Below are 13,495 nucleotides of genomic sequence, written 5' to 3'. Positions count from 1 at the left end.
CGGGTGGGGATGGCCGCTCGGTTTTCTCTCACCCGACGGTGACCAGATTCCTGAAGGGACTAGAACGTCTCTACCCCCAGGTTCGACCCCCTGCCCCTACCTGGGATCTCAACCTGGTTCTGGCTCGGCTCATGGGGCCCCCTTTCAAGCCGTTAGCGACTTGCTCCCTGCTCTATCTTTCTTGGAAGACTGCCTTTCTAGTAGCCATCACCTCAGCTAGACGGGTGTCAGAACTCCGGGCCCTCACGGTAGATCCCCCGTATACGGTCTTCCATAAAGATAAGGTACAGCTGAGACCGCACCCTGCCTTTCTCCCCAAAGTAGTCTCGGCCTTTCACGTTAACCAGGAGATCTTCCTCCCTGTTTTTTTCCCGAAGCCTCATTCGTCACGCAGGGAGCAACAACTCCACTCGCTTGATGTCCGTCGGGCTCTCGCGTTTTATGTGGACAGAACCAAACCGTTCCGCAAATCCCCCCAGCTTTTCGTGGCAGTAGCGGACTGCATGAAGGGGCTTCCCATTTCCTCGCAGAGGTTATCCTCGTGGGTAACGTCCTGTATCAGGACCTGCTATGACTTGGCCCACGTCCCTACGGGCCATGTGACTGCACACTCTACCAGGGCGCAGGCGTCGTTGCTGGCTTTCCTTGCCCGTGTGCCCATCCAGGAGATCTGTCGGGCAGCGACCTGGTCATCGGTCCACACCTTTGCTTCCCACTACGCCCTGGTCCAGCAGTCCAGAGAGGACGCGGCCTTCGGCTCTGCAGTGCTCCATGCCGCGACTTCTCACTCCGACCCCACCGCCTAGGTAAGGCTTGGGATTCACCTAACTGGAATGGATATGAGCAATCACTCGAAGAAGAAAAGACGGTTACTCACCTTTGTAACTGTTGTTCTTCGAGATGTGTTGCTCATATCCATTCCACACCCGCCCTCCTTCCCCACTGTCGGAGTAGCCGGCAAGAAGGAACTGAGGAGCGGGTGGGCCGGCAGGGGTATATATCAAGCGCCATGGCGGCGCCACTCTAGGGGGCGACCTGCCGGCCCACTGGAGTTGCTAGGGTAAAGAAGTTTCCGACGAACGTGCACGCGCGGCTCGCACACACCTACCTGGAATGGATATGAGCAACACATCTCGAAGAACAACAGTTACAAAGGTGAGTAACCGTCTTTTTTAGTGTTATTAGTAACCCTTAGTAAGCATCAAATAGTATTTTATTTATGTTTCCTGTTATCTAAATTTACCAATGTCTGAGGCTCTCAGGGTTCTATATTAAAATGCTGCTAAATAACCTCCCTTTGACCTATTTCCATCTCTGAAATGTATGTTGTGTGCTTCTTTTTTTTGTCTTCATGACTTTGAATGATACATAATATTTTAAAGCTAAAACAATTTTAAATGATATTAAATTATTCAATAAAACATTGAATAAAATTAGTGAATAACGTAAAACAATTCTGCAGTGAATTGTGCATCGATTTCCACTTCAAAACTTAAAGAAGACATCAAGAAAGTTAGTTCAACTTCCCAAAAGTTGTTTTCCTCTTATTCTTACTGTTATTTCAAACATGGACATAGATTTGCTTTCTAACTTCCTATCTTTAAATTGGCCAACAGAAACTGATTCCTCTCATAAAATTGTTTTATCCCTGATTGTTTGAAGATGCAGGTTCTGTCAGTCACAGATTTTAGCACTGCAATGTGAGTGAAAAAATAAAATACTAAGCTCTTTATCGCATGTCCTGATTCACTGCCTCACAGCTTCTTAACCAACACTATAACACATCAAACATTTTTCCACATCTTACGTATCTTTCTTTAAAATCTAAATCCAAAGGAATAAAGTAAAGTGTGTTAAAGTGATGTCTTTCAGGGAATATAACTTTTTTATAGTAAGGTTATTTTCCATCTTCTTCCCTCTCCTAGTTGTAGGAAGTAGAGTGAAAGGCGGACTTAAATAGCTGTTAAATTTTTTTCATCCACCATATCATTTGAAGTACTCCAGCTGAACAGACTCACCCTGGTATTGGAGATTGACTGCCAGAACTATGTGGGTCTGTTTTTACTTACTCTTACCTCCTTTTATGAAAAGAGTTTAGGACACCTGTTGAACTACTGGAGCTCAAGATCCAACAAACCCTCATTCATCATATCTTCCTTTAACCAGTTCTTTAAACCTGACATTTCACCTCTGCATATTTGGATGCTTACCGCCTGATATGATTACTAATAACTGAAAAAATACATTGGTGAGATAGAAGTACAATACTTGACTTAGTCTGTAATATCCCTTAAGCTTCAGGAAAAATAATCTTTCTGAGGAAGAAGTTGTTTGGGGAATAAATCTGTCCTCAGAGCACAATTTAGTAAGAATGATTTCCAGGCCCAGCCCAATTTCTTCTGAACTCTGCGGGGTGTGAAGGCCAAATATTTGTCCTCCCTCAGGCTTATGTGGTGCAAAAGGTGGTACTAGTCTTTTACTGAAAACAACTTTTTTAATTTATCCATTCTTTTATCATTTTATATTGATAATAAAGAGCAGCCTCATTTTCTTATGTCATGAGCAAAAAAAATACTACAGCAGTTGAAACATCAAGTCAGTTGCACAAATACTGAATTTTAATTTTCAAATAAATATGAGGCTAAAATTTAATTGGTTGGCATGTAATCACCTCTTTTATGCACATAGATGACTGTTTTAGCACTTACATTTCTATCTGCATACACAATAACTTGATTTATATGTGGACTAGTGGTAATTTCCCAGGCACGTAGACATGCAATTGCGGTGCATTTTTCTGTGCAGAGCTCAGGCCTTCTCCTTTAAAAATCTGGCCTCAGTGTGTTCTCTATTAAAAATGGCTTATGATTCTGCTTTAATCTACTTAAGTGTCTGTAAAAGCAGCAAAGGCTACCCCTCTGATACTTAAGTGTCTGTGCAATTTGAGTTGTGCTTAATTTGTGGTGTAACTGCGAAGATGTCTTATTTCTCTCCTGGATGTTTGAAAAGTTTAGTGTTTCACTAACAATGTATCAGGAACTTAACTGAATGTTTAACTGTAATATACTACAGTGCACAGGACTTACTAGTGGAGAATGGGAAAAGCCAATTTCTGTGTTTTGCTTCAACTAAGTTCTCTGTATGCTTTTATATATATATATATATATAGGATTAACAGCCCTGGATACAAAGTTCTTTATCTCTTGAAGTGATTAAGCATGGACAGTGATCGTATACACTTCCCCATGTCATAACAGTGTATTGGGAGGAGATTTCAGGCTTCATAGCTTATTCAGTCCTTAATCTTTCTGCTAAGGCTCTCTAACAGAGTTTCAGTTGTGATGGTTCCTATTGCCACCTGAAAGCCACTTAACTCATTTGAGATGGAACACTGAGCAATCATCACATAACAAATCTTTTGACCACTTCTGACCTGAGTTAAATTTGAAAGGTCAACTCACTACTGCATTACTAATCTCCTTAAACAATCCAACGTCTCTTTCTGTTCATGCTTTTACACTAGCCATTGTGCAACTTCACCCTTGGTTGTAATTAAAACAGATATCAAACATATTGCCTTGAAAGTAGAACAGTACAGATTAAATTTCTGTCATCGTCATATGTACAGGTTCTCCTCAGAAGTTACTCAGTTTGTCTGAGGAAGTAAGTAGTAAGAAACAAGCAGAAGATAGTATATCTATGGCATCCTCTTTGCACTCCAGTCCTCCCGCTTCTCCTCAGGGCTCTCCACACAAAGGTAGGAGTATATGCTTCCATACTACGCTCAAGCTTCCATCTCAGGAACTCAGTATTTTGTTATACTATAAAGGTTTTTATGGATTTATCATTTGTTTATCATTTATTTAAGTGATTCTGTGAGTATAGCAACTTTATGTCAAGAAAGAGTGGATGAATGTATTTCTGTAAAAAATAATATACAATATACAATTTTCCCATTACAGTATGTACATTTTTGAGACTTAAGTCTGAAATTAGACCTCGTTAAAATTTTAAAAAGCACTTAAGTCCAGTTTTCAAAAGTGAGTTAAGCACTTAGGAGCCAAAGTCTCATTGACAATCTGTGTGATATAGGCTCTTGAGTACCTGAATTACTTTCACAGATGGGATTTAGGTGCCTAAGTAATTTAGGATAACATTTTCAAAAGTTTCTCTGACTGAGCACTGCTTTCGGTGAATTAATGTATGTATGTCTTGAGCACTACACTGTTAAATTAATCTTATACCTGGGACGCTCTACGTCTCGAATCTTTTCCTTAATCATACTGTAAATCTTTGTTTTACTAGCTTTAATGTATTTTTTTATTAAAATTGGCCTTGCAAAAAACATTAAATACTTTTTTCCTCCATCCCTCAAAAATAATTCTAGCCAAACCCTGGATTTTTGCTGAACTACTGTGCAGACATGCTGTGACAGGAGATACAGGTGCAATGCCAGATAGAATTCAGGATCTTGGTGAAAACTTTGTTACTTACAAAGCTGTACTGGGAAATAAGTAATGCATCCTGCCAAATCCATTTACATTTTTGTGTTTGTATGCTGAGTTTTCCTTGCTATCATGATGTTCTGTGGGTCCACTTATTTTTAAACCCTTTGCCTTGAAGGACCTACATCACAGTATTCACTAGTCACATTTGGATGGAATTCCCTTGGAAGCCGGTTAACATCACACTTACGAGTTGGCCAGAGCAGTCGCTGCTGAATAGTGTAAGGCTTTTGTCCCGCCTTCCTTCTGAACTGTTGTCTCTGAATTATTGACAACCCTGAGAAAGAGAGATTGGATTGGATTGGATTGGGAACCATGCATGGCAATTTATTGATCATCTTACACTTCTCAGCAGGAGATCATGCTTGGCAAGATCTCATGAGAATTTGCTTCTGGCACCACAAAACACTGTTTCTTTTAGGAGGATGTCATTGGTTTTTGTTTTGTCATCATAAATATACATATATAAAACTGTATGTGTGGCCTTATTGAATCCTGCTGCCAGTTCTTATTCTGATGAATTTTCAGGCATTACTTTTGCTTGTATGTTTCTGTAAACATGTGATTTCCATTAACTTTCATATGGTTCCATGAGAATCATATATCGTTCCTTCTGGATGATTTCATTAGTTTGACTTGCCTTTATCATGTGGAGTTTTTTGTTTGTTTTGAGGGGTTTTTTTTAGTACTAGCTTATTTTGATCAAGGTAGTGTGTATCCCGTCTTGTATGTTGTACTAACGTTCATTACTGAATTAAAATTCAAAATATACTTCACGAATGACTGAAATATCCTATCTCAGTCCTGAACTTCAGTTAGCTCTCCTATTGCAGGTTTTATTCTCTTTTATTCTCTGAGCTCTACCCGAAGGAGTCTTTATGCAGGATTTAAGAAAAAGTCTTCATTAGTTAAAATCAAAATGTTAATTTTGCTGTCAATATTTTGTCATTTACAAAGATTTGTACATTGTGTGTTTCTTTGTAGTTGGTAACATCCAGAGGTCTGATAACTGTGGTCAAATGAATCTCTCTGGTTCCTCCTCATCGCTTGCCAGTGAAACCAGCAACAAGAACAGTGGGCAACGCAGCTATGGAATAGGTGGGATTTATTTACAAAAGAAAATTCAGGAGATCACTGGCAGAACAACACATGGTTCTGGCAGTAGCGAAAAGAAAGAAAGAGAGGATGATAGAGATGAGGCAGAAGTTGAGAATAAGCACAGGAAAAGAATGAGATCCCCATTTGGAAGACATAGGGAAAGAAGTTTCTCCAGGGAGAGACCAGCTTTTACAAGTAAAAAGGAGGCAGATCACGTTCAAGCTACAGAAGGAAATGAAAAACTAAAGGACATAGACAGTGATGCCCTAAGTGCTAGTAGCCATGGCAACAGTAATACACTTGTCTGGTTCTGTCCACAATTGAGGCCCAAGAGAAGGAAGACTATATGATGCACTTTCTCCATTTTATATCAGGCATTTAAATGGTATCAATATTGTACATATGCATTTGTTCATGTTCGGGTGTATATATATATTTTTAGTTACTAACAAATACCCCTTCACCTAATCTCTTTAAGGGCAGTTCTTCACCTGAGACTGGCATTAGAAATCATTTAAAATATTTGAATTAGTGTACTGTAGTGCTAAGGTTAGAAATTCTATGTAAACATACAATCCTGATTTATTTACATTACCCAGTAAATTTTAGTTTCTTGAAATACACAGAAATATTAAAATCTGTAACATATTATTGAGACTTAAAATATTCAATATTTCTGCAAACTCCTGCAAATATTGCTTAATAAAATCAGCCACTCTATCATGCTGCCTTATGTTTCTGTCAGACATACTTTAGTGTTCCTTATTGGTGACAGGGTAGTAATCTTGATTGCCCAAGAATGTACATTATGATATAAATCAGTCCCTTCCTATTCCCAGCTTTGAATTTATTTTTTTTTTAAAAGCATGGTATCTCCTACTGGTCTGTTTTTTACCATGCTAAACTCCCCAGCCAGGCTCAGGTTATTATATTTACAGTTAGTAGATGTGTATGGACACATTATTATTTATTAATTTAATTTTAGATCGCGCAAGTCTGTTTCACAACAAATACAAGAACTTGTTTGTAAAGTTCTTTGAGATTCTTAGATGAAGAGTGTTTTTATAAAAAATCCACTATAGTGGTGGTATTTGTTATGATGGTCTAATTGTTTAATTTCAGAAGTCGGCATCTGGGACAAAAGGTCTCTTAAAAGTTATACATGTGTCTAGGTTGGCTTTTCATTAAGCGGGAAAAAGTAATAAAGATACTTAAATATTTAAATTCATGAAAGACATAAACAGATGAAATTTAGAAATATATGGTGTTGCATATTAATATACTGAAAAGTAAATAAATTGAGTTTAATCTAAAATGCCAATATTATATACATTTATTTACTCTTAAAGTTAGTTACTCTAGCTTGATAAACATGAGCGTATCTGTCTGAAAGTTTAATTTGCATGCCCAGGCTTCAAAAACTGTAAAAATATAATCTGTAAACATATTTGAATTATACAGCGTGGCTATTGCCTCCAAATGTCAGGTTATTTGATCATTGTTATCTTGGCATGCATGGCATCAGTTGTCATGCTGTGTCATACATGTCGCTAAAATTGCTTTCCTATAGATGCTTCTGTTCAGATTTTCCTCTCATTTTGAAGTAAATGTTTCACTTACCACTGCAAAAGTACACCATGTAAATTTTTACTTAAAGATAAAGTGAGAAACTGTTGATTCATGCTAGTACAACTGGGAAAGAATCTTGATCTGAGAGCAGTGCATCAGCTGCAAGCTTTGTATGGTCTCCTGTGAAGAAATTAGATAGCGCTTTGATTAATTTACCAGGAGATCTTAACAGAGGCTAAGTGAAGTCTCTGTTCTCAAATGTCCCTCTGTTTTCATCAAATGAAGGGTCAAGTCTTATGCACATGTATGTGTTTGTACTCACAATAGAACATATAAACTCTAATACTTAGTAAGCATTATCTGTCTCAGTGCAGGCAGGGGACACTGCTCACGTCTAGCTTGAAATAGAGTGGACCTTGTCCAGTCACCCTGTGGGAACCCTAAAGAAGGATGAAAATCTAAATATTAAAAGAAGGTAGAAGCTTTAGTCTAAGGCAGAGATCTGCTCATTAGTTAATTTTGCTTCTTGATTTGCCTCCATTTTAATTCCAAAAATAGACTATCATAGTTGGACAGAAAAACAAGAGCTGACCTGACTCACTACAGGAGGCCACTATTTTCTGCAATTCAACTCTTAGACCACATCAACCCAATTATTAATATAAACAAAAAACTTCAGCAATCCAGCCAAATTTCCACTGACAGCTTATAATTTATTATGAAAAAGAGCTCAGAGGGATCAGAAAACCAATTGCCATAATTTTCTTTTAACAGAGTTTAAGTTCAGAATGAGAGAGCAATTTAACTGTGACAGACATTGCAAATGATATGCTATTGAAAATGCATTCTGTCTGTACTCAGAGGGAAAGCACAGAAAAGCTGCAGGAGGCCAACCAGTAAAACCGCTATCACTACTACAAGATATCAGCTGCTAGCAAAACCATAATAAACTTGCAACATATGTTACTTCTTTTTAAATAGATTTCAGAGTATGTTGGTTATTACGTAAGGTAACTGAAATAGTTCCACTCAGAACCGAAGTTTGTTTAGACATCCTGTACTTTCAGTACCTTTTTTAATTTTTGCTCATACATATCTCAAAGAACAATGTGTCAGTCATTAAATGTCAGGCAAGTACCCATAGCATGTATATAACTTAAGTCTAGGCATGCAGGGTCCTTGTTTGGTAGGCAGTGGACTTTTCTGTCACTTGTTTTCAAAAACAAAACACCAGCTCGAGGGAGTGTATTCAGTTTGTTTGAATTTTACAGTGTACCTAACACAGCAAAATTGGTCAGAGTGAAAAAGAAACTTCTGCATATTTCATGGTAGTGTTCAAACTTTTTGTTTGAGATGTACCTACAATAAAGGAAGCAAACAGAGGCCTAATGAAAGCTGGTGTAATTGACTTCAGGTCTGAATCTGATTCAATGAGCTATAGCACAGTCCCAGAACTCAATGTTAGACAAATTTACTAGAAACGACAATTTTGTAACATGGCAAATGACACCTTTTGGTAGTCCATCTCTTAATTTTGGTAGCCCACATAAACCTCAGTGTGAAAATTATGCATGTTACCAAAGCTAGGGAGGAATGATATGGAGCACTCTATTGTCTTTCCTCTTCCTCCTCCCAATTTGTCTCAATCCATCCCTCTTCTTCCCTCCCACTCCCCCACCCCTTTTGAATCTTTCTCTCCATTTTCCCTTTCTACTGCAGTTCAGGCTGGCAGATAACGATACGGAATTACTACCAGTCCTTCACTGTGCTAGTTCAGCTGTAGTGCCTGCTGTGATTGAAACACCATCCCAGTCATTTTACTCTCAGCATGTTTGTTAGGCACTTCCATGGAGAAGCATTAGGCTACACTCCAGCTTCCAGCATTGATTGCCAAAAGCTTTATGGGGCTCCCATGACACACCGATGACGTCCAACTTGCACTTGAGGATCACTAACTTAAACTGAAAATTAGCATTAGAGTAAAAAATTGAGTATTTATATGTCCATTTACCCCTGTTTTCACCAGAGTTCAGAAGCTAAAAAGTTAGAGCCCATTCACCTAAAATAGATATGTTCCCTGAGCTGTTTTTGAAAGGGTGATGTGTGTTAAATTTAAAAACAAATAAGGAGCTCACATTTGAATCTAGATGTTACAGGTGATTTGTGCAACTCTTACCATATCTTGGACTATGCTATTTAGGGATGAATATTGTTATGTATCCCATAAATCAGCCTCAGCATATGTAAGCACTTAAAAATATCTGCCATGGAGGAGACCACAGACATAAATGTGCAATCATTCTGATGGCTGCGCTTTTTAAACTCTTATACTGGTACCCGCTGTCTGTGGTTGACGGTGTCATTAACATAAACATTGTCTCACCTAAAGCTATCAGGAAACTCTTTTATGAGACTAGTTGATTCAGTAGGGATCCACAGACACAGGTCTTCAGGAGCAAAGTGCCTCGTCTCTGTGATCCAAGATCAGGATAATTTTTTTAATCCACATTTCACATATGGGGAGAGGGATAGCTCAGTGGTTTGAGGATTGGCCTGCTAAACTCAGGATAGTGAGTTCAATCCTTAAGGGGGCCATTTAGGGATCTGGGGCAAAAATCTGTCTTGGGATTGATCCTGCTTTGAGCAGGGGTTTGGACTAGATGACCTCCTGAGGTCCCTTCCAACCCTGATATTCTATGATTCTATAACAGTACTCTGGCACTGAACTGGTAAAGCTGACTTTCAGTTACTGTATAAAATCACATGAAAAAACATTTGTAACTGTAGCAACCCTTGTATTAAAATACAAGGCAGTATCTTAGCTGCTTGACAGAGGTTTTTATATTTATATAAAATAAATATAAAGGTGAAAGATTAGGGTTAAAAACTTGTTTGAAGTCCAATCACATTTGACAAGAAAGGAATGTTCTGTTGCCTCTTGAAAAGAGCAATTTGATGCTCCTTAAATCATATGGGATTTTTCTAACTTGACAACCTTCCATGCTGCCACTTGGTTTCCACAGCAGTGCAGAGTGGGTAGTGAATTAGATTTCTGCACTGAATGCAGCTGTGAATATTCCTCCTAACTTGTCAAGGCCTGAGGTAGAATTAAAATCTACAAACAACAAACAAAATTAGCTGAAAAAGAAATATAACGATTTCTGATTACATTTACTTTGGTTACTATTCTTTAAATTTGTTTGTATTAGCATCTAGGAACCCAAATCAAGGCTCAGGGCATCATTGTTCTAGGTGCTGCACAGACAAACAGCAGAGGACAAGTCCCTGCCCCAGAGAGCTGGGTGGTTTAGGTGTCCAACAGGATACAAGAAGTTGACAGAATAGACATACGGGGTTGGGGGGGAGGTGAAAGCCTAAAAAAAAAAATCTCCCCCAGAGCTATTAATCTCTTCTCTTCCCTCCCAGGCTATAGAAGAAAAGACTTGGTTGGTTTATAGGGGTTGTATTATTTATGTATGTGTGTGTGAGAGAGAAAAAAGAACATGTTAAGAGTGGCCCAAGTAGAAAAAAATAAGTTGTACATTTTGTTCTGAAAGTGGTGAGCTTACCATGGGAGTGCATTACACAGCGCAGGTCCAGCTGCTGTAAAATTTCTACCTCTCATACTTGTGAGCTGCCCACTTGAGTTTCTTGATTCATAATGAGGTAAATAAGAAAAGTGAGATGGAGCATATGTCTTATCCTTCAGTGTTTGTCAATTTTGGCAATGATCAGCATACCCTCATTACACCACATGTCTGCACTTTCAAGTGGGGGCATGATTTCTAATGGGTAGGCATACCTGTACTAGCTTTAATTTAACATGTACTCTGGTTGCTAGCCCGTTCTGAAGCCTGCCACCACATCTGGTGTTTTGCGAATCCTGTTCTTATGTCTAAACTACTATTATTGCCTATACTAGGTAGATTAAAGCTGTTCTACAGACATGCCTTTGCTTGCAGTGGAGACACTCCTCATTTTCTGTTGAATTTCACACACAGTAGGTAGTACAGGAAGATTGGGGAAAATACATTATTTCACTAGTTAAGGTTGTTCTACGCTTGTGGCTGAGTGGTTGTAGCATTGAACTAACCTGGCACAACAACCTGGTATTCAGCAACGGCAGCAAATTGCCCCATGATTATATGTAATGTTAAGTTAACCTCTTGGTTTAAGTGGGTCTTGGCTGTAAGTACCAGCTGATTTTGGTATTTGCATGTTGTACTGATAAATCCTGATTCCTGTTATGAAGGGTAGTTGCATAAAACCAACAGAGAAATAGGCGTGAGGGAGAAGGATCTTTCTGAATAGCCTCACTGAAATATTTTTAGTGCTTTAATGTGGTGGTGAATAAATAGACTTCACCTTCTCTTTTTGATGTTTTTCCTATTTCCTGCATGTCTTATCTCATTTAGGCTATGCCCTCATACCATCCACTAAATCTGATAACTTCTCAGACTCCAGCCACAGTGAGATCTCATCGCGGTCTAGCATCGTGAGTAACTGCTCTGCTGACTCAATGTCTGCAGCCCTGCAGGATGAGAGATGTTTGCCTCAGTCTCTTATTGTGATGGATTCAGCAGGAGGAGTAGAAAGAAAAGATGTTCCTCAACCATCGGCTGAGTATAGCCAGCCTACCACTGGGTGAGAAGTGTTTGTGCTGTGGTACTTGGCTGACTGATGTAAGGAAAAGGAGTGAAACACTTTAGGCAAGACACAGTTAAGGGTCATGCTGTAATTATTATTATTAACTTGTTGACAGCAATCAGTGTGCTAGCTGCTTTAAAACGTAGGGAAAGGCATTTTCGTACAAGGAGTTTGCAGTATAATTTAGACAGACAAGAGCTTCTCTGCATCAGCAGGTTTTGGATAATGTCTCTTGCAGGAAAATGCAAATACGCTGAGCGCTTGAATGATATTTAACAAATTCCCTCCTGTACAGTGCTGAGGAAGGCAGCTGAATGAGAACAGCATGCTAGCAGTTATCGCTGGTAATTAGTAATACCTGTCACATCAATAGTTTAATGTTTAATATGTAACCCAAACATTTTGTAAGTTGTTTTTATGATTGTTGAGGCTGATTAGAAACTAGTAAATCATCTTTTGCCTTCTAAGGTTCCCATACCAGACATTTCGTTGCCTTCTTTGTAAGATGGCTGCCACCAGTAGCTCATTCAAAGATGCCATGTATATCTAAACAATGTTGAGCTTGATCCTGTGATGTGCTGGGCCTTGACAACTTCTGTTGAAACCAAGTGGCTCAGTAACTCTTGGGATCAAATGCTGTCTTTTCAACCACAATGTATTTTATTCAGGGAGGGAGATTCTCTTTACAATTGAAATATCAAATACCAGGGCTGAGCTAGTGGTCAGTTTTTAAGGAGTCATATTAATGCTTGATATGCCACACTGGCAAAGATCTGCCCATGGAGAGAAGTGAATGAGTTTTTCTTATGAAAAAATAATACACGCTTTTCATTGTTGAATACTATGAGGAGCTGTGTCTACTTGTGCAGCTGTGAAACCCAAAAATAATGTGAGAAAGAATAATCAGTATTTTGTAGTGCTTTCTCCTTATCAACGAGACTATTGGAGAGAGAGAGCATTGCTAAGATCATAAAACTTCTGAATATTTACCAATCCCAGTTTTTCCGGTGTGATAAAATTGGAAATAATAGACCTATTTTAAGGTGTACTTTATAAACTAAAATAATTTTTTTCTAGAAAGTACAGCACCTTCCAATTTAATCAGAGATACTGACATTTATTTACTGCAGACCCCAATGTGTTTATAGTTTAAAATCAAATCCTCTGAACTCTGAATTATTGCTATGTTTTAGTTTCCATAATTTTTTTTTTGAAATAAATTTTTTTTGATAGAGTTCAAAAGATAGAAAGGCAAGGGAATAAAAAATGCTTTTAACATGATTCTGACATGTGTTCCTAGATTCCATAACATGTCAATATACTGTAAATGATGAATTTTATATATTATCCTTGATATTCGTTTGTAGCACGATCCAGAGCTGCTCAGAAAAGTTTTGAATGGTGATTAGCAAGCATCCTTTCTGTATTCTGGATCCATATAAAACCAAGTTTAATCATGCACTGACAGCATTAATACAATTTCTCATTTAAATAAATAGGTGCTAAGTAGCTTCCTTTTGAATCTTAGTATTTCTGCCATTTAAAATCCTCTCTACAAATGCCTAAGCCACTTAGTCACAGTCTCTGAGTAGGCTGCCCCTGAGGCCCCTTTGCAGCCCAGAGTGCTCTCCTTTCAAGTACAAGGCTTATGCCTCCACTTCTTTTTAGGGTAAGAT

General features: G+C 38.5%; 1 protein-coding gene across 8 annotated transcripts in view; it reads left to right on the top strand.

Moving 5' to 3' along the window:
* Nucleotides 1–13,495, top strand: part of RAPGEF6 (Rap guanine nucleotide exchange factor 6) — a 268,596-nt gene that overhangs the window by 242,973 nt on the left and 12,128 nt on the right. For 6 of the 8 annotated variants that reach the window (XM_050962513.1, XM_050962511.1, XM_050962514.1 and 3 more), the window contains 3 exons: nucleotides 3,629–3,757; nucleotides 5,490–5,603; nucleotides 11,588–11,816. In XM_050962513.1, coding sequence (XP_050818470.1) covers nucleotides 3,629–3,757; nucleotides 5,490–5,603; nucleotides 11,588–11,816 — 472 coding nt within the window. The remainder of the gene's footprint in view (nucleotides 1–3,628; nucleotides 3,758–5,489; nucleotides 5,604–11,587; nucleotides 11,817–13,495) is intronic. The other 2 variants (XM_050962518.1, XM_050962515.1) reach the window with 1 other exon arrangement.

The sequence above is a fragment of the Gopherus flavomarginatus genome, chromosome 7 (genome assembly GCF_025201925.1).
Source record: "Gopherus flavomarginatus isolate rGopFla2 chromosome 7, rGopFla2.mat.asm, whole genome shotgun sequence".
In the NCBI taxonomy this organism is placed as follows: Eukaryota; Metazoa; Chordata; order Testudines; family Testudinidae; genus Gopherus; species Gopherus flavomarginatus.
This window is presented reverse-complemented; position numbering and strand designations above follow the sequence as displayed.